This window comes from Prunus avium, chromosome 4 (assembly GCF_965620075.1).
Source record: "Prunus avium chromosome 4, drPruAviu1.hap1.1, whole genome shotgun sequence".
Classification (NCBI taxonomy): Eukaryota; Viridiplantae; Streptophyta; class Magnoliopsida; order Rosales; family Rosaceae; genus Prunus; species Prunus avium.
The window spans coordinates 23,251,158-23,274,859 of record NC_142287.1 but is presented as its reverse complement, the minus strand read 5'-3'; the positions used below and the strand labels follow the sequence as shown (position 1 = coordinate 23,274,859).

At 37.5% G+C, this 23,702-nt stretch overlaps 1 protein-coding gene across 1 annotated transcript; it reads left to right on the top strand.

Annotated features, from left to right (window-relative positions):
- The first annotated feature begins 491 nt into the window (after positions 1–491).
- Positions 492–4,100, top strand: LOC110752210 (G-type lectin S-receptor-like serine/threonine-protein kinase At4g27290). The gene is made up of 7 exons (XM_021952811.2): positions 492–2,112; positions 2,250–2,357; positions 2,535–2,692; positions 2,767–2,977; positions 3,089–3,326; positions 3,399–3,549; positions 3,652–4,100. Exons 1-7 carry the CDS (start codon positions 834–836, stop codon positions 3,955–3,957), a joined length of 2,451 nt encoding a protein of 816 aa, XP_021808503.1. The 5' UTR covers positions 492–833; the 3' UTR covers positions 3,958–4,100.
- Positions 4,101–23,702: the final 19,602 nt, after the last annotated feature.

The following is a 23,702-nucleotide window of genomic DNA, read 5'->3' as shown; positions in this document are numbered from 1 at the left end:
GAAAACAAGGGCTTGCCTTAGCCCAAATCATACTATTGGGCTCGAATTAGCTAAGTCTTGACCCAATATAGGGCCATCTTGGGCCCGACATAGGTTTTTGAACCTAATCAAGGGAGCATTAACCTCAACATTGTTTTCCTTCTTTTCTAGTCAGGTACCATCTGTATCTGTTAAACCAGCAACGCACAATTGAAAGAATATTGAAGTCCTCTTAATTGAGGCATAGAAAAGAACTCATCCAAGCCAATACCCCCCTTGGAGCACAATGGCTTGATCAGAGGTCCAAAACAAGCACAAGTCCATTAAAGAGACACTCTACATCACATATACCAAGTCTATTGGGCTAGTCTCATCCCCAATAGTGGCATGCCTAAGCAACCTGCGATCATGCCAGAAGAAGCAAGTCATCAGGGCCCAGCCCGAGGTCGCCCGCTCTTTTCAACCTGATCCAACTTTCAATTTTATCCGAAATTCAAGGAGTCCTCTCACGAGACAGAAATCCAATCAGGGCATTGGTGTTGACCCAGCTCCTTCCTATTCTCCGAAGCAGATCGACCTGGGAGAGGAAGGCAAAAAAGGGACCAACAGCTCCAGCTACTTGTATTAAAGCTATCTACATTATTGCTTTTTTCCTCATTGACAACCCTATGATTTTCTACATGTCCAAGATTTGTTGGGAGCTTTAATGGAGGCATTGAATGCGCCTGCAATCTTTGGTTTGCTTACAAGAACAATCTTTGGTTTGCTTACAAGAACAGCAGAGTCACGAAATTTCCTAAAATCTTTCACATATTTGAAACTTGAATTCTCCTACTCATGCAGACAGAAGAGCTATGGAAATCTTTACAACGCTCTTTGTCTTTACATCACTTCTGTTCTCCATTCTAAGTATCTCCAACACCAAAGACATCATCACTCCGAGTGTATCGATCACAGATGGAGAGACCCTTGTTTCCTCTGGTGGAAGCTTCGAATTGGGATTCTTTAACCCTGGCAATTCGAGGAACCGATACTTGGGAATATGGTACAATGAACTGTCTCCTCGGACAGTTGTATGGGTGGCCAACAGAGAAAATCCACTTACTCATCTCTCAGCAGGAGCTTTGAATATCACTGATCAAGGAGCTCTTGTTCTTTTAAGTGACACAAATAGAAATAGCATTGTTTGGTCATCCAACACTTCAAGAAAATTCATAATGAAACCAGTTGCTCAGCTCCTAGAATCAGGAAATCTTGTTGTGAAAGATGGAAATGAGCTTGTGTGGCAGAGCTTTGATTATCCAACTGATAATTTGCTACCAGGAATGAAGCTTGGCTGGAACTCAAAAACCGGGCTAAACAAAGTTTTGTCTTCTTGGAAAGATGCAGATGATCCAGCTCCGGGTGAATTCTCATTTTCCATAGATCGTAGCGGATACCCTCAACTGGTTGTTAAGAAAGGTCCTAGAGCACAGTATAGGTTGGGTTCATGGAATGGCCTTGGTTTTACAGGGAGTCCTAAACTTAGATCTGGGAATGAATTATTTAAATTCGATTTTGTGTCGAATGATAGTGAGGTGTCTTACAAGTTTGAGCTCTTGAAGGATGCGTTGCATTCAAGATTACTGCTGAACTTATCCGGTAGCTTGCAGCGGTTCATGTGGGTTGATAAATCACAGAGCAGGAACATAATTTACTCTGCTCCGGAAGATCGGTGTGACACCTATAATTTGTGTGGTGCATATGCATTTTCTTTCTGCAAGCTTGGTACTGATCCTCAATGTTCATGCTTACAAGGTTTCGTACCAAAATCTCCAAGAGACTGGAATTCGAAAAACAAGTCTTTGGGGTGTGTTCCTAAAACTCCATTGGGTTGTAGTAATGGAGGCAGATTTCAGAGTTTCACTAGGGTGAAATTACCGAATACATCTTCTTCATGGATCGATAGTACTATGTCCCTCAAGGAATGCAAGAAAATGTGTTTGAGAAACTGCTCTTGCACAGCATATGCAAATTTGGATATTAGTGAAGGAGGAAGTGGATGTTTGCTTTGGTTTGGTGACCTCATTGATATAAAAGAATTCGACTCTGGTGGGCAAGACCTTTTTGTCCGGACAGCCCTCTTGGGATTAGGTACTTGGTTTTGTTTCATGTTCTTTCAAGTTAGTTTCTTCCTTACTTTTTTTCTGGTCTTGTTTAGAGGATGTTATGTTGAGCACAAGGGAATGGCTGGACTAATGATTAACGAATTATTTGATTTGAACTTTTAGGTGTAAAGAAGAAAGTGGCAATCATAGCCAGCGTTGGGCTGCTAGTCATGGGAGTGATAATAATAGGATTGGTTTTTTACAAGCGGAAGAAGACATTGAAAGCACAAGGTAGAAATTAATTAATATCACCATTTTGTTGATCATGTGTTAGACAGAGTTCAATGTTTTTCTTTTCTGTTTTTTTTTTGTTGTCTTTTCTGGAAGGTGATATAACTTTGTTGATCCTCCCTTCCTCTTCCTGTTTTGGAAAGAATCATGAACTTATTGCTTCATCAACTGTCTCAGGAAAAATGAAAAACATACGTGAAAAGAACTTTGATTTTGAATGCGGAAACGAAGACATGGAGCTGATAACATTTGATTTGGCCACCGTATCTAGAGCCACTGATAATTTCTCAAACAATAACAAGCTGGGAGAAGGTGGTTTTGGACCAGTATACAAGGTAACAAAGTATAATGTGATGTATTATTAGTTCAAAAATATATCTCTCAACTTATTGGAAATGATGCTTTCTAGGGCATACTGAAAGAGGGGCAAGATATAGCAGTCAAAAGGCTTTCAAAATGTTCGGGCCAAGGAATTAAAGAATTCATGAATGAAGTAATATTGATTGCTAAACTTCAACACAGAAATCTTGTAAAGCTTCTTGGTTGCTGTATTGAGGGAGACGAAAAAATGTTAATTTATGAATACATGCCCAACAAGAGCTTGGACTACTTCATATTTGGTTTGAACCTCCATCAACTAGCACTCCCCTCAGTCTTTTCATAATTCCTCTTAAATTTTTTGTTCTAAAATTAAGTGTACATTAAACTAACTTTTATGATCAATTGGTCAGATGATACAAGAAGTAAATTCCTCAGTTGGGATCAACGCATCAATATCATCGGTGGAATTGCTCGAGGACTTCTTTATCTTCACCAAGATTCTAGACTGAGGATAATCCATAGGGATCTTAAAACCAGCAATGTTTTGCTAGATAAAGATATGAATCCAAAAATATCTGATTTCGGCACGGCTAGAGCATTCGGGGCAGATCAAACTGAGGAAAATACTAATAGAGTGGTTGGAACTTAGTAGGTAGCTCTGAACTTGTCTCGTACATTTCACATTGTTGGTGAACTCGTAACTCCAACTTCATTTTGCAGTGGCTACATGTCTCCTGAGTACGTAGTTGATGGACTCTTCTCAATCAAATCCGATGTCTATAGCTTCGGCGTCATGGTGCTGGAGATAGTGAGTGGGAAGAAGAACAGGGGATTTTATCATCCAGACCACCAGCTTAACCTTCTAGGACATGTAAGCTTTATTAAAGAACAACTTGTTCAAGCTTACTTCATATGTTTTTTTTGACATGGGAAGGAAGGAAGAGCATTATAACATAAATTTGATTCATTTCAGGCATGGACTCTATGGATTGAAGGAAGGCCATTGGAAGTACTGGATGAGGTGTTAGATGGCTCGTGTCCTCTACCGGACGTGTCCCGATGCATTCACATAGCTCTGTTGTGTGTGCAGCAACAACCAGAAGATAGACCAAACATGGCATCGGTGGTGCTGATGTTGGGTGGTGAGGGTTCATTGCCTGCGCCCAAACAACCTGGTTTCTTTACCGACAGGAACCCAGTTGAAGCAGATTCTTCATCCACCAAGCGTGAATCTCACTCAATAAATGATATGAGTGTAACGCTGTTGGAGGCAAGATAGACCATCTTTTCCTCAAATACGATATGGACCTAATAATTGTATACATACTGATTTTTTTTTTTTTTTTTTGGAAATTTGCACAAATACGATATGGACCTAATAATTTTTCTTTTTTACAATTTACCACCTATATTTATTCCAAATGTACAGTTGCTGTTGAATTTTATGTTATGGCATGTTTACTAATCCGGAATTGAATTAGGGGGAATTGAATTGAGGATGAATTGAATTGAGGAGGATTTGGATTGAGGAGAATTAGATTCCGGATTCCTAATGAAGTTGTTTACTAAACCATATGGATTGAGGGGAGTTAGATTCCGAATTCCTATTGAAGTTGTTTACTAAACCATATGGAATTGGGGTAGAAGTGGTACTAATTACTAAAATGTCCGCATTTTTTGGTTAAAGTAGATGGCATATTTGGAATTTTGAAAATTGTGTGAGGATATAATGGGTAAAAAAGATGAATTCCTAATGGGTGAATTCTCCCGGAATTAGAATACCACCTCCAATTCCGGAATTGAATTCCTCCAAAATCAGGAATTCAATTCCTAATTTTGTGTGGGCCCCGCTTACTTTTCAATTCCTTGATGTGAAGTAAACGAAGGAATTCTCCATAGGCGGAATTCAATTCCGGATGAGAATTCCAATTCCTGATTAGTAAACATGCCATAAGTGAAGTCACTTGAATCATGATAAGCAAATGATATTTTCTACAATACTTTATCAAAATAGTGAGCAGAAACAAAATTGCATGTCATTTCATGTGAATGTCATTTTTAGTTTTCAAAGCAAACAAGGGCACATTTGTAACTTACTTTAGAAATTAAAGTACAGATAGTAAAACTTAAGAACTCATATGCGGTGCCCTCGCTTTCTGCAGTTGAGTTAGGTCAATTCCCCAAAATAGAAATTCATTTCTTCTTATTTTCGAGCACTTTTTATTATAGGTATGGTGTATTTCTATGGTACCATTTTAAAATCATCTCTCTAAATAGAACTATTACAAGCAAATCAATAAATTTATTATTTTCATTAAATACTGAAATGGCCACACTATTAATTAAATAGCTAAACTAGTTTTTTATTTTATTAGTTTTTTCAAGAATGATGATTATAAAAATATAAAAAGACTTCCATCAAGAATGATGATTATATTCGTAAATGGGGATAGCAGCCGTCATTTTCTTCCCTTTTCTACCTCTTTAACTCTTTGACTTCTTCCTTTTATCCCCGTTGTTCAATGTCATAATTGCAACCTCTCATTTTTATGAGAAGAATTGCAACGGGATATTAGTTAGTTGGTTTCAGACTATTGAGAATCAGCAAATCTCTTTAGTCACATTTAAGGCAAGCCATAATTGTAGGATGTGCTCTTATGCAATCTTTTCATTATTCTAATTGTAATAAGTTGCAAGACTTTAGGTACAAGTTTAGTTAACTTTACTTGTACAAATTTTCCTTTCCTGTATTTAAGATTTGTATCTGCTTGCTAAAATATTAATGAAAACACAAGAGAAATTTCTCTGCAAGTTCTTCTCTTTTACCAATTTTAACATGGTATCAGAGCATCGATCTTCGATACTCTAAGCCTCATTCCATTCCGCTGCAACACTTACTTTGAAGATGACGGGCATTGACAATATGTCTCAAGATATCAAAGGCAAATCCTTATTTTGCACATACTATGAAGGCAACCACTCCTTGGCACACAATGCGCAAAGTACTCCTTCCAAAAGTGGTGATTCATTCCATGGAATCCCTTAATTCAAAGCACATGAATACCATCAGATCAAGGCTATGTTACGTGATGGTAAATTTCAGTTTTGTGAAAAAGTCAAAGGTACATCCATTTCCAAATGTCGTGTTGCTTCTTTTCATCAAGGTTCTAAGGATTGGATAATCGATAGTGGTGCAACTGACCACATGACATCATCACCTGATCTCTTGCATACATCGGCATCACATCCTTCTTCTGTCGAATTACCAAATGGGTCACGTGTTGATATAATTTCTACTGGTTCCTTGAAAATTAATTTTGACCTTGTTATTAAAGATGTCCTTTCTGTTCCCTCCTTCAATGTCAATTTGCTTTCAGTGAGTAAGATAACTCGTGACCTTCATTGCACTGTCATTTTCCACCCAGGATTTTGTATTCTACAGGACCTGACAACTAAGAAGGTAATTGGCCTAGGGAAGTGCCTGTATTATCTTACCAAGCCCACGGATATCAAGCCGCCACTTGCAGCACATACCACCTCAACCAATTCTGATTTGTGGCACCGTCGTCTTGGGTACCCCTCTGCTGCCCCATTACAATTTCTGTCCAAATCCGTATATGGTATTCCTTTCAATTTAAATTCTCATTGTGAAATCTGTCCAATGGCCAAACAGACTCGACTACCATTTTATTTCTACACTTGCACCCTTTGATTTGATACACTATGATATATGGGGACCTCATCGCATTAATTCACATTCTGGTGCTCATTATTTCTTAACCATCGTGGATGATTTTTCTCGTCACACATGGGTTCATCTTATGCAATTTAAATCTGAAACACAGGGCCTATTAAAATCATTCTTTGCTTTTGTGCGAACACAATTCCAATGTCATGTTAAACAGGTTCGTTCAGACAATGGGAGTGAATTTACTTCCATGCGTCCTTTCTTTAATGATTTGGGCATCATTTTCTAGCACTCTTGTCCTTCTACACCCCAACAAAACGGTGTCGTTACCTCCTTAATGTCGCATGAGCTTTACGTTTTCAAGCACACCTTCCCTAAAAATTTTGGGGGGAAAGCATTCAGACTGCTGCATATATTATCAACCGTTTACCAACCCTTTTGCTTTCCAAAAGAACACCATATGAAATGCTTCATAAACAGGTACCCCAATATCACCACTTACGAGTCTTTGGTTGCTTATGCTATGCCACCAATACCAAACCTTCTTCAAAGTTTGATTCCCGAGCAAGAAAATGCATATTTGTTGGGTATCCATTGGGTCAAAAAGCCTATAAACTATATGACCTTCAAACTAAGACATTCTTCTCTGGCCGAGACGTTGTTTTTCATGAACAAAATTTTCCATTTTCTACCTTGCCTTGTGACACCCAACTTGATCATTTTGAACATCTATGTTTACCTTTGCCTATTCACGATGCCATTACTTCCCACTCTACACCAATACCACCACTAGACACCGCAAGTCCTACACAACCTGAAACACCGCCACCTACACATATTGGCCCACCACATGAAACACCATCACCTCCATACATTGACACACCACCTATTACTCAACTTGAACCAAACATATCACCTCAATCTAACGAATCTGACCAACATGACAAATCCTTATCCAATCCCACTCCTCAAGTTGCACCACGTCATAGCCAAAGAGACCGCCAACTACCATCATGGCTCCAAGATTATCAATGCTCCCAGGTTCGTGTTACTCCCCTTGGCCCATCATCATCTTCACGGTCAAGTACACACCACCCTCTCTCAAATTTTATTTCCTATAATCACTTGTCATCTTCTCACCATTGCTTTCTTAGTAGTCTTTCTACCTCTATCGAACCCACCACATTTGCACAGGCTGATGCTAATCCCAAATGGAAAGAAGCAATGCAAGCAGAGCTTTTGGCTCTTGAGCACAATAATACCTGGACTATGACTCCACTGCCTTTTGGAAAACATGCCATGGTAGTAAATGGATCTATAAGATCAAGTATCATTCAGATGGCACAATTGAACGCTACAAAGCGTGTTTAGTGGCAAAAGGATATACTCAAACAGAAGGCCTCGATTATACGGAGACATTTGCTCCAGTTGCAAAACTTGTCAATGTCAAATGTTTGCTTTCCATTGCCGCTGTTCACGACTGGTCTCTTCACCAACTAGATGTGCAAAATGCTTCCCTCCATGGTGATTTGGATGAGGAAGTTTATATGCTGCCTCCTCCTGGTTTTCGTTGACAGGGGGCGAATATGGTGTGTCGACTCAACAAGTCATTGTATGGCCTCAAGCAGGCATCTCGTAATTGGTTCTCTAAATTTTCTACTGCTATCCAGAGTGCTGGTTATACCCAATCAAAGGCAGATTATTCCTTATTTACTCGTGTATGTGGTGAATCATTTACATCAGTATTGATTTATGTTGATGACATGATAATTACAGGAAATGATGACAAAGCCATAGAAGACCTTAAAAAGTTCCTTCACACCAGCTTTCGAATCAAGGACTTGGGAAATCTCAAGTATTTTCTTGGAGTGGAAGTTGCCTGTTCAAAGAAAGGCATTTCCATTTCTCAACGAAAATACACACTAGATATTCTTGAAGATGCTGGGCTACTTGGTGCAAAACCTGTCAACTTTCCAATGGAACAGAACTTGAAATTGACTCCAACTGATGATGAATTGCTCAAGGATCCTTCACAATATAGGCGGCTTGTTGGGCGTCTTATATACCTTACCATCACAAGGCCAGACATTACCTACTCAGTGCACATTCTTAGTCAATTTATGCAGCAACCAAGGAAGCCGCATCTAGAGGCAGCTCATCTTGTCTTACGTTATTTAAAGAAGGCACCAGGCCAGGGTATTTTGTTTCCCACACAGAGTTCATTACAGCTGAGGGGTTATTGCGACGCTGATTGGGCTGGGTGTCCTACCACAAAAAGGTCAGTCACGAGTTTTTGCATATTCCTTGGTGATGCACCTATATCTTGGAAGAGCAAGAAACAAACCACTGTGTCACATTCATCAGCAAAGGCAGTATAGATCCATGGCCTCAATCACCTGTGAGTTGGTAAAAGAATGGAAAAATTTTGGTCCAATTGATGACAGGTAGGGCCTCACCATTGATGGACTGACTCATGTAGCAAACTCGTGCGTGAATTAACAGTAGTACTATGTTGATGAAGAAGAAGGCAAAGAAAAATCTAATCTTGATTTGTGAAAACCAACCCATTTCACAATTTTCACAATTATTTGACGTTTGGATGAGCCTGGTTATAATCTTCTCAATTATCAACCACAAGCATCTTTTCTTTCTAATCTTTAACTTGAAGGAAATCCCTCGCAGGGACAGAGAAAAAAGAAAAATTATTAATGGGTGGTCCTTGTTTTCTGCTTATTAGTACTAACTAGCAAAAGGTGCTCGCGCGATGCGGCGGGTTTTAAAATTGTGTTAAATATGTATAAAGCGATGAAAATAGACAAGGAGCAACGTTCTATTTATATATACATGACAATGTAAATAGTGCCATCGCGGTTAGTTTTCCAAGTTTTAGTTACAAAAGATAAATTAATAACATGTTTTATATGATGTTTAATATCTTAAAATATTGGGTATATTTTAATAGATCAAGCAGCTATAAAAACATCAAAATATGAGAAGTTTTGAGCTGTGCATTGTTCAAAATAGCTTGTACAATTGTCAATTGACACTATTAGCTAATTCCTATGCTCTACTCACAAAACTTAAAACAATCAATTGGAATTTCAGCCTAGAAACTCACCTCCTGCTTAACATAACCGAAAACACCAACCAAACTGCTCTATCCAAAGCAACAAAAGACCACCTGCAAAATATCAAAAGAAAACATGGTTTAGAAAAAAGAGAAGAAAAAGGAAGAAAAACAGAAAAAATGGAGAAGAAATTAGCTTGGGTGTTTTATACATGCACAATCTTTTTATAAAACCAAAAAAATTAGCCTGGGCAAAATCTGCATGGAAAGACTCAAGACTACCCAAATTAATGTGTTTTGGGCAAAGAAAAACAGTATAAAAACACAGGCAAAGGGCTGTTTAAATGATCCTAGATGCATTTGAAACAAAGAATATATGATCAAAAGTTACTGGTCTAAACAATCAAAAGTTACCTATGCAAAAGAATATATTTCTAGTTACAGGAAGACGACCATTGTGTACACGTATGAGACGTGTAAATTAGAATCAGACGTCGATGTTTGGGAACTAAACAAGTTTTAAAACAAAATTTAATTTTTTTGATGTTTGTTCGCTTGATTACAACAAAATATTTATGTACATTTTAAATAAACTAAAATAAACCTAAACATTGTTCATAAATATTTATGTACATCAATTATCCTTCGGTAATAAGTTGTTCACGAATTCTGCCCATTCATGCCTAACTTCGTCAATATCCTCTTGTTTATACAGAACTTTATCTTTTTTCTTCTCAAACTGCAAAATAAACCAAAAAACCGATGTGTTATAAAGATACAAATGACGGTTTTAAACAAAAATCTGACGTAGTAAAATAAAGAAAGTATATCTAAAATTTTGCGTTTTACCTTCTTCTCGAAATTTAGGTCTGGATCATAAATTATATCTCTCATGAATCGCATCACGTAATAGCCACACTCTACACTTGTTGGTTGTTCAGGAGTGCCGTGTAAATTTTTCCAAATGGCCTGCTGTTTACGTGAATTTTTGTTTATATGAATGTTAAACATTTTAATTGACCTGTTATACAAGAAAACAAAGGGTGTTAATGACAAAACAAAAAATTTAAATACAAATAGTAACCGTCGTGGTAAATCAGTCAAAACGACGGAGTTTTTTAAAAAAAGACGTGATATTTTGTTTCAAACGGCGGTAAAAACTTACCGTCGTTGTGTAACATTATAACGTCGGTAAGAGTAAAACGTCGCATAACAAAAAATTGAGCAGAAAAAATTAAAACGTTCTTAAATAAAACCCAAACGACATGGTAGTTAAATTAAAACGACGTTATTAAGAAAATACTGACGTAATAAAGTATTTAAAACGTCGGTAATAACTTACCGTCGTTATATGTTCATTATAACGTCGGTATTGTTAAAAACGTCGTATATTTAAATACTTTAAAGGAAAAAAAATCTTAGATTAGAAGAAATCAACTTACGTATTCACTATATTTTTCATGTCGTCGTCAACCATGCGTTTTGGCAGTGAATTCATGTAATAGGCAGTCTCCATTGTTGGTCTCACAATTACCATCACCCAATGACCCCTGCACATAATGATTCACATAATGATTCATATGCGTTTTGGCAGTGAATTAAAGAAAAATATTACAAGCTTAGGAAAATACTTTAAATGGTACTAACCCTGGATTATAAGGGACCAAGAAAAATTGATTCCCATCTGCTGTTTTCAGGTGGTTTGACAGGTTTTTTATTCGGTTTGATATTGATCCAGATTGAGAGCTCACTAGCCCAGGGTCCACGAGGCCAACAAGGTTTACCATATTTGCCATTTTTAAATAGTCAAATAGGAACCTAAATATATGAAAGTCAATTAAATGAGATTTTAATTTAAAAGAAAGGGAAATGTAAAACAAAATGGGATTTCTAGAATTACCTCATGTATACTGATATCACTGTGGTTCCAATCTCAACCATGGAACCAAACTGCAAAATATCTTCAGGTAAGAGGAAGGTATCATGCTCAAAGCCAAACACTTCCTTGGGCATGTGAACTGTCACAGCCTCCTTAGTAGGCAACAACTTGGTCTGGACATGTTGGCATAAGGCTAACAGAGGAGGTGGCATGTCTAGCTTTGAGAGATCCTATTACAAGAAATAAATAAAGAAATATAAGTTGGTTTGTGTGTGAACGAAAATAAACGACTCTAACTAAACCCAAAAAACAGACGTGGTATATAATATAAACGACGGTTTCTAGTAAATACTGACGGAGGAAAGGTTATACACGTCGGTAAATACATAACCGTCGTTGTGTGGAATTTATAACGTCGCTATACTATAGAAAGGTCGTCTAATTAAAATGCAGTTAATGAAATCATGAAATAGACGACGGTTTATAAAAGAGTTAGACGACGGCAGAAAACATAGTCGTTATTTTTAATGTCCAATAATTTGCAAAACAAGTAAAAGCGTCGTGGTATTTAACTAAACACGACGCGTCTTGTAAGAAAAAGACGTATATACCGTCGTTATTTTAACTTTTAACGTCGGATATTAAAAGGAGCGACGTCTATTTAAAATTTAAAAGGCAAAAATAGAAAATAGCAGAGATTTTACCGTGTCCTCTTTCTGTTTTCCAGCAGTATCAGCTTCAGGCTTTGGATCTTCTAATTCCAAAGCTAGGGGTCTGATACCAGTGGCTCCAGAGCAGCTTGCCTTATCAGACATTGGATTTTTTGGGCTTTGATCTTGAGGGGGTAAAGTAATTGGAGTAATTGGAGAAATTGGGGTTTTGAGCATATGGCTGGGATCAAAATTAGGAACTAGTTGACGGAAATATGCCAACATTGCCTCCCTCTCTGCTCTGACTGCTTCCATTATAGTTTCCCTTGACTTTGCCTCAATCCTCAAGGTCTCTTCTTTGACTGCCTCCCTCACACTTTCCTTCAATTTGTCACCAAATTTCACTCTCTGCTGTTTCGGCAAATTGAAGAACTGAGTTGGGGTAACGCCAGCACCAACCCCTCTGACTCTCCCACCATGCTCGGGGGTTCCCAAAGCAAGAGTCAAGACATCATTGGTCCCGGAGCCAGTCAGAGTGTCTTCGGAGACTTACTTTTGCAAATCATCCTAAAAGAGAGAAAGAGAGATTGTTAGAAACTGAGCAGGGTGTAAAACAGATAAAAAAACCGACGTTGTAATCATAAACAACGACGGTTTTCTTAAATTACTGACGTAGTATTAATTTAATACGTCTGTATTTAAATACCGTCACTGTTTATAATTTACAATGTCGTGAGATAAAACCCGTCGTATATTCAAAATAAAATAGATTAAAACAAAAATCAAAGACCGTTGTAGTATTTAAAGTAAGACGACAGACTATTGAACAAACAAACGTAGAACTTAATTTCATACGGCTGCACAAAATTACCATCGTTGTATAAACATTCTAACGTCTAGATAAGATAAAACCGTTGTAACTTTTAATGAAGAAGTGAAAAAACTCGATTGAAATATGCATTCTTTTCCAGAAAGTGTGCACCACAAATTTCAGTGAAATAGACAGAGAGAGGGAGAGTGTGTGCGTGAGTAAACTTAAAACAAAAATGCAGTTCATAGAGGAATTTAATCCGTCGTATTAATTCTATTTAGACGTCTACTTTATTTAAAAACCGACGTCCTATTCATTTTTAAACGTCGGTAAATTAAGCCCGTCGTGGTGTTTATTTTATAACGTCGCTTATTTAAACGTACGACGTCTATAAAAAAATAAAACACTCTGTTTTTCAAATTTAGAACAGAGTTAGTGAGACTTACGATTATTTTTGCCTTCTCTGTAACCTTTGGATCAGGGATGTTTCCTGTTTTATCTTCTCTTGCCTTCTTCCATAGAACAGCTCGATCAATTTCTTCAACATCGGGCATGGTTTCTATCAAATGGTCCTCCAAACCAACATACCCTTTTCTAGACAACCTATGGTTGTACTCCAATTTCTCCCTCCTCTGTTTCTGCTCAGCATGCTTAGCCTCAAAATCTGGGGTTAACCTTGAAGCTACAAAGGCATCCCATTGCGATTTCTCTATGAACTTATAAAGCGCAGGGGTTTCTCTTAACCTCTCCCTATCATGTGCGAATGGAAGGATAAACTGCCTAGTTACGTTATACTTGAAATCCTTCCATTTTTTGGCGGCAGACGACAAGACCATGTTCTTGTACCTATCCCCAATAACATAGGACATTTGAACAGCTTCCCAAATCTGCTCCCTCACGTCCTTGGGTATTTGAGTCCATTTCTTGTCCACAAGAGGGACTCTGGTGCGTGCCAAAACACCAATGTAAGACTGCATCTCAACAGCAGCCTTGCCATGTGGTTTGCCCTTTTTGTTGAACTCAACCACAGGCTTAACCTTCTCAATTTTCCTCTTCACAACACGGCTCATTGTGCTGATACCGCGGCCGGATTTTGCCTCCTCAACAAATGTGGCTATGCTCGAGTCTTTCTTGGAGGTTGAGGAAAATCTCATCCTCTTCGAGGGTTTGCTTTGAGTTGATTTTTCTTCTTCCACTTGAGCCTTTGAAACTGATTTGGCTTCATCCGCTTGTGCCTTTGAAACAGATTTGGCCTTTGACGCTTGAGCTTCCTTGTTTTGAGATTTCGAAACCATTTTTAATTAATCTGCAAGGAAAACAACGTCGGTTATTAAAAAGAAACGACGTAATAATAAAGAAACACGACGATAACACTAAAACAGCGACGTCCTATTAAACAGTCTCTTAGACCATATATGGAAATAAGACGACGGTTTTATATCTTTCATGACGTACATATGTATACACTACGTCGGTTACTCATAATAACCGACGTGGTTTAAAATTTACAAAGACAAACACAAAACGATTGTTCTTCTCCCACAAGACGACGGTTTTATCTTGTTTCCGACGTATTAATTGTCACACCATGACGATTTTTAACCACCGTCGTGCAGTTTGCATTCAATAGAATTTAACGGTCGTCGTGGTGTGTCCATTCTATCGTCGAAAACAAGACAGAACTGTCGTCTTTTGGCGTCGTGAGAGTATCGACTTATGAATTTAATCAAAACCAGTGAAAGATTTCCTCAATTTGACAGAATCTTGTTTCCAGACAACGACGGCATCAAATGAAATGTAAAAAAAAGGGAAGAGAGTGAGAAAAAACCTTTGGCGTGCAAAGAAAGTTTCCTTCCGATGAAGACGAAGACGAAGATGGTGATTTGGAGATGAAGACGAAGATTCAGACGATGATGTTGCTTTTGGGAAATGAGAGGGAAACTGCGATATTTTATCGGTGAGAGAAAACCGTAGAACATTAGGTCAGGTGACGAAAAGTTTATATATTTTCCCAGAGTTCAATACAACGACGTTTTTATTACAAAACCGCCGTACTATTTAGTTATAACGACGGTAAATAATTCTGAACTGACGTGGTTATCACAACTGCCGAACGACTTTTGGAATTCCGATGTGGTTATGACGGCGGTTTTTAATCTAAACGGACATTTTACTTCAAAATTCAACGACTATGTATTTTAATAAACCGACGTGGTTACTTTGGGGTTCTGAAAACGACGTCGTTCTCTTTTTAATACGCGCCAAATGACTTTTGGATTTCCGATGTAGTTACGACGGCGCTTGTTTATCTAAACTAACGTTGATTTTTAAAATATGACGTCGCTAAGTATATTAGAACCGATGTGGATATATACGATAATTTGTTTAAATATGATTTTTTCACGCATTTTTTAACTCTCAGTTTTCAATTAGGATTCCAACTTCTTCTTGCCCTTTGCTCTGTCTCATCAAATTCTAAAAAATTGTCTTTCTGAAAGCAAATGGGTTTGCAGAATGATTCCTCACAAGACCAAGCATGGGTTTGCAGCCGCACTTGCCCGTTTGAAGGCATACGAGGGTGTTCCTGATGCTCCTTATGATAAGATAAAGAGGATGGTCATTCCTGATGCTTTTCACACTTTATTCATCTGTGGCTGTGCAGGAGCTTGAGAACAAGAGGAAGGAGAGGGCCCAGCTTGCATATGAGAGGAAGAAACAGTTGAACAAGCTGAGGGTGAAGGCAGAAAAGAAACCACGATGTATTTGCCTAATTTGTGTACATATATTGTGTAAATATTAATCAATATTTAAAATGAAAATTTAAATTTTAAGATGAACAAGAGGAAGAGATTTGCCTTTTAAGATGAAAATGTTGTTGAGGATTGAGAATTAAATTTTGTTTTGTGTTAAGAAAGATATTACCAAAATAAAAGAAAATTAATTAATTTTAAAAAGCTATAAAAATAAGACGGCGGTTTACAGAGAAGGCAGACGTATAAATTGAAAAAATACGACGGTAATTTGAACTTAGGACGTGGTAAATAAACACGACAGTAGTGTTGTAGGTACCGTCGTAGTACACTCCAAAATAATAAGTCGATAAATTAATCTCTCGCGTCATGGTATATTATTTAACACGTCTCTTTTTTGTAATATACCGACGTGGATTACATTACATTATACGACGTGGATTCCATAAAATTATACGACGTGGATTCCATTAAAGAATAACCGACGTGGTTTTTTACAATTACACAGCGGTATTTCTATAAGGACCGCCGTGAGTTTAAAAGATTTATTTTATAAATTTGACTCTTTCTTTCAGTTTCAGTTTTCATTTAGGGTTCCAAGTTCTTCTGATCTCTCTGGAGGCTCGTCTTCCTCTCTCACATACACACATACATCATCACTCTCTCTCACATCTCAAAGACAATAATTTGGATGTTAATGATGTATGCGTTTTGGTGTATCTCAAAGACACCAAGACTCACACATCATTAACTTTCAAAACATTGTCTTTCTCAAAGTTTGCAGTAGTCAGTTCAGTTCTGGTTTCTTTTTGGATTTTGTGTATTTAAAATATTGTCTTTCTCACTTTGGTGGTTCGATTATGATCAGGATCCAAAGACCTCTTGGGATCTCATTTTAATTTTCGTAGGCTACCAAAATTAAAAAATAATTAAATCTTAAAAAGAAATAAAAATTAAGACGGCGGTTTACAAAGAAGGCACCGTCGTAGTATACAGACGTGGATTCCATTATATTATATGACGCGGACTAAGAACAGTTGGTCGTGTTTAGTTAGGAGTTAACACGGCAGGTTTTTTGGTGAACTGTCGTCTTTAAGTTCTACGTCGGTGGATTCATACCTGCTGTCGTTGTTTTTTGGTCAGATTTTAACTCTGAAGAAAACCTTTTTAAAAAAACGACGCTTTTTTATTTGTGTGCGTCGTCTTTTAAAAATATTCAACAGTAAGGCACTTATCCACGACGGGTTTTTTTTTTACCGTCGTCGTTTTAAATACAATGACGGTTGTATGTTCTGCCGTCGTCTTTTTCTGGTCGTCTTTTTCTCTTTTTGTAGTAGTGACAAAAGAAGCTGTATGCACATTCATTACTATGCTTGATTTTTTAAACTTTTTTTTTCGCTTGAACTGTATACAAGTTTACTTTTGATCACTCGTTAAGCATATGCCAAATATGCAGGCGAAAGCTTAATGCCGGGCTTTCTTTGCTGAAGCCAGATGGTTACAAGAAGGATGCATCCCAAGCATGGAGGAGTATATGCATGTTGCAACAACTACTGTTGGCATGGGATGTTGTAACGAAGGAGGCATTTGAGTGGTTGTTCAATAACCCTAAAATTCTTAGAGCTTCTAATATCATGTTTAGGCTCATGTATGACATTGTTGGGTAGGGCTAGGCTAGCTCGGCCCAAAATTTAATAGGCTTGGGTCAAGTTGGGCCAGGTCAGGCTTTAAGGAGGAGAGAGAAAATAACGGGCCAGGCCAGGTTGGGTTTAAAAAAAAATTCAAAGCCCAAGTCCGGCCTGTGGTCTAGGCTTGAAAAAGCCCAACGGGCAGGGCCGAAATAGGCCTACTTTATTTAGAATTTTTTAATATTGATTTTTGTCAATTCTTTCTTCGTTTCTTTTATAAATGTTTTGGCATGTTTCTATACATTTCCTTTTTTCTTTTTTCTTTTTTCATAGTTCTCTATTTACATTTATCAATATGTTTATATCTTCATTTTTTTTTCTTTGTTCATTTCAAAAGTTCACAATATATAAATTAAAATTTAGAAAAATACAACAAAAATTCATATGAACTCTTGTGACATTTTCTTCACCGTAAAGCTCTAAAAGAGGACATGGAATAAGTGCCTTCTAAGTTGACATAGTCTGATGTAGCTCCAACATTATTCATATGGCTTAAATTCAATTGTGGCAAGGTATTTGATGAAGCATATATAAATATCAAATGGTGTAGGATATAATCATTAAGTTGTCTATGGCATGGTGGATAAGGTGTGGGAGTGGGATGAAAGTGGTACGGGTTTGAAACCCCTTGTGTGTGTCTATATTTCCTTTCATTTTTAAACTAAATTTATATTTATATAAAATATAAGGGCCTGTGGGTCGGTCCTTAATGGGCTTTGCAAGCCAGGCCTATAGGCCAAACTGGACTTTAGACACTTAAGCCCAAGCCCAGCCCACTAAATATCAGGCTGGACTTTTTCTCGATGGGTTGGGCGGGCCCTCATCGGCCCACCAGCCAGTGGGCCAAATGATGACCCCTATCCCAAACTATGAGGTTCAAAGGGTAATTGACAAAAAAATTGAATACGCAAAAGAGAAAGAAAAGTGTTGACCCAAAAAGGGTTAATTGTTGATTTACCCTCTGAATTTGTACGCTTCTTTTAATTTGCACCCTCAACTTTTTTTTTGTTTTTTTGAAAAATTAAGTCAATGAACTAATTTTTTTTGCCGATTCCCCCTACTGTATAAATCAACAACATATCATCCAACACCCCCCCCCCCCCTCTCCTCCTGCATTTTTCTTCTCCTCCATAACCCCAGAGCCGGCCTTGGCCTAGGGCTACAGCCTGGGGCCCAAAGCTGAGAGGGGCCCAATTTATTTATTTTTTATAAAAGCCTATGTATATGTGTATATAAAAAAATAATAATAATAATAATAAAAGAGAGAAGCCAAACCGTACCTGTATCAAAGAGGAAGCCAAACCGTACCTGTAGCAAGAAACGTATTGAGGAAGAAAGTAAAGTCAATTATTATTTATTAACTATAGACTATAATATAAAACAAGGATTGACAAACACATGGGGAAATCAAGTAATCAACAGACCTTCTTAACCATAAAAAGAAGAAGAAAAAACCCAGCGAAGAAGTTCATAAAGCAAGCAATTTTTATTTTTTTTTAATTTGAAAATTTAGATGAAGATTTACCAAATGAATATGAACAACCAAATCAATTGGAAGAATTATCAAAAAATGAGAATGATGTGAATGAAGAAGTTGGTGATCTAGATGAAAATGAAAATATTGATGAACTTTTTCATGATGAAAATGAAAATACTAATGAGCCCTGCCATGAAAATGAATGTCCCATAACAAGATTTGATTTGAACATTTATGATCCATGAGTTTGGGATAGTCTTGATCCATTGTGGAGGATGAAAAGAAGATTGATCAAATCAAGAAATGCTTACGGAGATTGGGGAGGAAGCATGTAGACTCAAATATGTGGTTTATGTTTTTGAATGCAATGTGGGGTACTCTTTTTCTTTTGTTTGGAGTATTGTCCCACTGGGTTTTCCCCAAACAAGATTTTAATGAGACACCAAAGTGTTCTTCCTTATCTTTTGTAAATTCTTGTAATTTTAATAAAATTAATTAGTTAATAAATATATATATGGAGAGATTTCCCACTAAATTGTCGACAAAAGCAATCAAGCAAGAAGCCCAAGAGCTATAAAAGGCCAATTAGACTGTCGTCCTATAAATTCACGAGAAGGCCAATATCCAAGTGCTTATTCAGATTTCAGGGGTTTTTTTGAAAAAGATGTCATCGAGCTCAGTCGTAACCAACTCTTTTACAACAAGATCAATGCCAACGAGGAGGTGGTTTGGAGATTCAACTACGTCGTCAAACCTCAACTCTAGCCTTGCTCTTTGTCATCTATAATCATGCTCTCTATTTTTTAGTTAAAATTTAGCTAAAAACATACAAAAGTTATTTTAGTAGCTCTCTATGAAATTTTAACTCCAATCATACTCTCTAATTTAGGGACTCATAAATGCTATAACTCTTTTTTAATTGGTTCATCTCTATAAATAAATATATATATATATATATATATATATATATAATAGTTAGCATTAATTAAGGTTTAAAATACTTATAAAATAAAACAACATTCAATTATAGGGAGCCACTATGAGTCCTTTCTCTCTTTTCAGATTTAGGAGCTCCTAGAGGTCTCCCTATTTTACGAGATGGATATGGAGCATGGTTGGAGTTATATTTTTCCAAATCCTCCCTAAAATTTGTCTAAGGAGGTGATTTTGGGAGCCAATTGTAGAGCATCCACAATCATGCTCTCTATTTTTTAGTTAAATTTTAGCTAAAAACGTATAAAATTTATTTTAGGAGCTCTCTATAAAATTTAAACTATAATCAGACTCTCTAGTTTAGGGAGTCATAAATGCTATAACTCTTTTTTTATTGGTCCATCTCTATGAAAATAAAAATAAAAATAGTTAACATTAAATAAATGTTTGAAATACTCATTAAATAAAGTAGCATTAAATTATTGGAAGCCACAAGGAGTCCTTTCTCTATCCTCAGATATAGGAGCTCCTAGAAGTCTCTATATTTTAGGAAGTGGATAGGGAGCATGGTTGGAGTTTTATTTTTACAATTCCTCCCCCTTAAAATTTGTCTAAGGAGGTGGTTTTAGGGAGCCCATTGTGGATGCTCTTAATCTTTAAAAATTGCACCTGAATTGAAAAATTCCTGGATCCGCCATTGATTAAGAGCATTTACCGCTGCATCTCCTTGGTCTCATGTTTAGGCCAGACCAAGATTTAATTTGAAGAACATGCAAATTCTTGACTAAGTTGTTTCAAGTCTGAATAGCTCTAATTAGGCCTGTAAAAATAACATTAGAAAGGAGGAAATGTATCACATTTTTTTCTCCTAAGAAAGATTATAGAAGATGATTTGTTTATCCATTGTACGTAGTTTTGGAGGGAGGAGATGTAACATCCCGGACCGAAAAAGAAATAAAATAATTAAATTAAGAGGAAATAAATTTGAATGAGAAAATAAATTGAAATAAACAATAAAAATAAAATGATTTGCATTAATTAAGGGTTTTGAAAATAATAAATAGTTACGTAATTTTAAAAGGGGCAAAAAGGTCATTTTAAGTTCGAGAAGGAATTTGGGACTTCTGGTTATACCATTGCGTAGAGCACATTGAAACGAGTCCGTAGACACGTAATGGGCTCAAATCCGAATTATAACTAGAGAGATACGAGCAAAATTCAAGTAGGGGCAAAATTGTTTTTAAAACCAGTTTTTTTTTTCTCTCTCTCTCTCTCTCTCTCTCTCTCTCTCTCTCTCTCTCTCTCTCCCGTGCGACCCCCCTGTCTGTTATAGCAGCGACGGTTTCACCGTCGCCACCACCACCTGCCTCCACTCCGGCCAGGACCGGACCTAAAATGACCAGCACATCCCCGCCATCAAACCCCAGCCCTCCTCTGCCATCGCCAGTCGCTCCAGTTGCCGGAAAACGCTCGGAATCGCGCCGGTTTAGACAAAATTTCTCTGGCTTCGATCTCCATCGTCCGGCCACCGATTTCGGCCTCCGATCTAGCCATCGATTTCGGCCCCGATACGGCCCCTTCCGGCAACTTTTTGGGGTATGTCCAAGAACAAAAGTGGCTCCAAATTAGGTGTATTACCTAGGGTAGGAGTCTTGGTCCGTGATTTTGAGTTTTTCCGGCGAGTGGTGATTGCTTTGGACACCCATGCGCTGCCGGCGCGTGTGGCGGCGTGTGGCAGAGGGGCTTTATGTCCCAAAGCGATCCTCTGGTTGTCACGAGCGTGTAGGAATTTGCGGATCTTAATTCGGATAACGTTTGAACCCTGAACGGATTTTACATATTGTGTGATTTCCGAGTTCGATATGTTAGAACCGTTGGATCATTTTCAATTTATTATATGTTGATCTAGGTATTCCTAAGATCATGTAGGAATTCGCGGATTGTGAATCGGAGCCCCGGAGACTCTCATTCAATAACTTAAAGTTTGCGTTTTGTGATAACCGTCCGATCGTGCGATCGCGAGCAATCCGACCGTCCGATCTGAACCAAACTTGCAAGACGTGTATCCTAGACCTTGTGGAACCCATAGGAACTTTCGGATCGTAAAACAGAGGTCGTGGGCCTCGCGGGCCCGGTTGACAAGTTTGGACAGTTGACCCTCGGTTGACCGTGAGTCTTCCGAAGTAGTTTTACCCTTCGTGAAGTGCTAGCACAACCGTGTGAATGAGTCTTGACTGTTATTTGAGTTATTTTGATTATATTAGGAGTATGAGCTTGTTTATAATATCTTATGGAATTCTTGGATATTATTTGATAATTGAAATTATGAAATGGATGAGTATGGAATACTCGATTTGTTGGGTTGTGAAAGTGAGTCTTGGGACTCAGTTATGATTATTAGGAAGTGAGTGGGTATTGCTTTCAATTAAATGACATGGTTTTGTGATTGAAATATTATGCATATGAATTTAATGGTTTATCAAAATTCATTTTATATCTAATTGTTGAATTTATTATTTTTGTAAAGTATTTGTGATATATGTGAGTTTTGACATATTCTAGTATCTGGAGTTATATATACAATACTTGAGAAAGTGCTATTTTTGTTGACTATGTGTGGGGTACTTGGGATGTTGATGTGAGATTAGAATGTTAGTTTGAGTGCTATTAGCACTACCTTAGGTACCTTCCTAGATATAGAATATGCTTGAGAGTTTATTGGTCTATACTATGAATAGGTAAATGGGGAAAAATTGAATTAAGAAAGGGAGTATTACTTTTATATAATATTTATATAAGGGACTACGAACTCCACCATCATATGTACCTCCCCATGGATGATGACATTTGGAAACAGTGGAAATGGGTACTTGGAAACAGTGGATATGGACACTGGGATACATGGAAATGGATGTATGGATATGGTTTGGATATGACGGAACCCGGGGCATCCTTGACGGGATGTTGCTGTAGACCCTTGATTGGGTATTCTGCGCGCGTAGGGCTGTTTCAGGCGTACGGATCTTGATTCTTCGTCCGTACATGCTGGTTGAGTTAGTCCCCCAATTGGACGGCTCATCCCTAGCCGCATGGCCATTTAAGGGCGGATACTTGTGAGCTAGTCAACAATCCCCGATTGGATTGTTGTCCCCAGTACATGATGTGCATCATCATATGTACCTCCCCTTGGATACTGATACATGGACACAGTGGATATGGTTTGGATATGACGGAACCCGGGGCATCCTTGACGGGATGTTGCTGTAGACCCTTGATTGGGTAGTCTGCTCGCGTAGGGCTGTTTCAGGCGTACGGGTCATGATTCTTCATCCGTACGTGCTGGTTGAGTTGGTCCCCCAGTTGGACGGCTCGTCCCTAGCCACATGGCCATTTGAGGGCGGATACTTGTGAGCTAGTCAACAATCCCCGGTTGGATTGTTTTCCCTGGTACATGATGATGGTGAGAGGTGGGTGTATATATATATATATAGGGGACTAGAACCTATAATCTAGAAGAACTAGATTAAAAAGGATTTTTAACTAGTAATAGACGGAAGACTTAGAGTTGGATTTGGCTTATGTGTATTTAATGACTTGAAGACTTTGCATGTGTATGAAAACTTTGCATGTGTATTTAATGGAGTGAAGACTTGGAAGAAGAAGGGAACTAGTTAGTTACGGAAGATGATAGAGAGGATGACTAAATAATTGACTTGGTAGATGACTTGGGCAACTAACAAATAAAAAATAGAAAAATAATGAATAAAATAAATTATTGAATGGATGCAAATTGAAACTAATAAATTAATCATAAACTCAAAAGAAAATTAACGTAGGTGAATAAGTTATACAAATAAAAAATTATGAGAGCACTGAATTTAATTAAAATGAGAATATAAATTAATGAAAATAATTGAATTAACATAAATTAGAATTTGAAAGTCTATGAAATAAACACAGGAAATAATATTAATTGAAAATATTATTAACTGTGGAAGCTTTGAAAACAAAGTAAGAACTTACAGAAATCTTAGTTCAATGAAAGCAAGCAATGTCACGCAGGACACTCACACTCCACTCT

Excerpts from the sequence above, each read along its gene's own strand:
- LOC110752210 (XM_021952811.2), top strand. The coding sequence starts at position 834 with ATGGAAATCTTTACAACGCTCTTTGTCTTTACATCACTTCTGTTCTCC. Across the intron at positions 2,358-2,534 it reads GAAGACATTGAAAGCACAAG|GAAAAATGAAAAACATACGT; the intron begins GTAGAAATTAAT and ends CAACTGTCTCAG. Across the intron at positions 2,693-2,766 it reads GTTTTGGACCAGTATACAAG|GGCATACTGAAAGAGGGGCA; the intron begins GTAACAAAGTAT and ends GATGCTTTCTAG.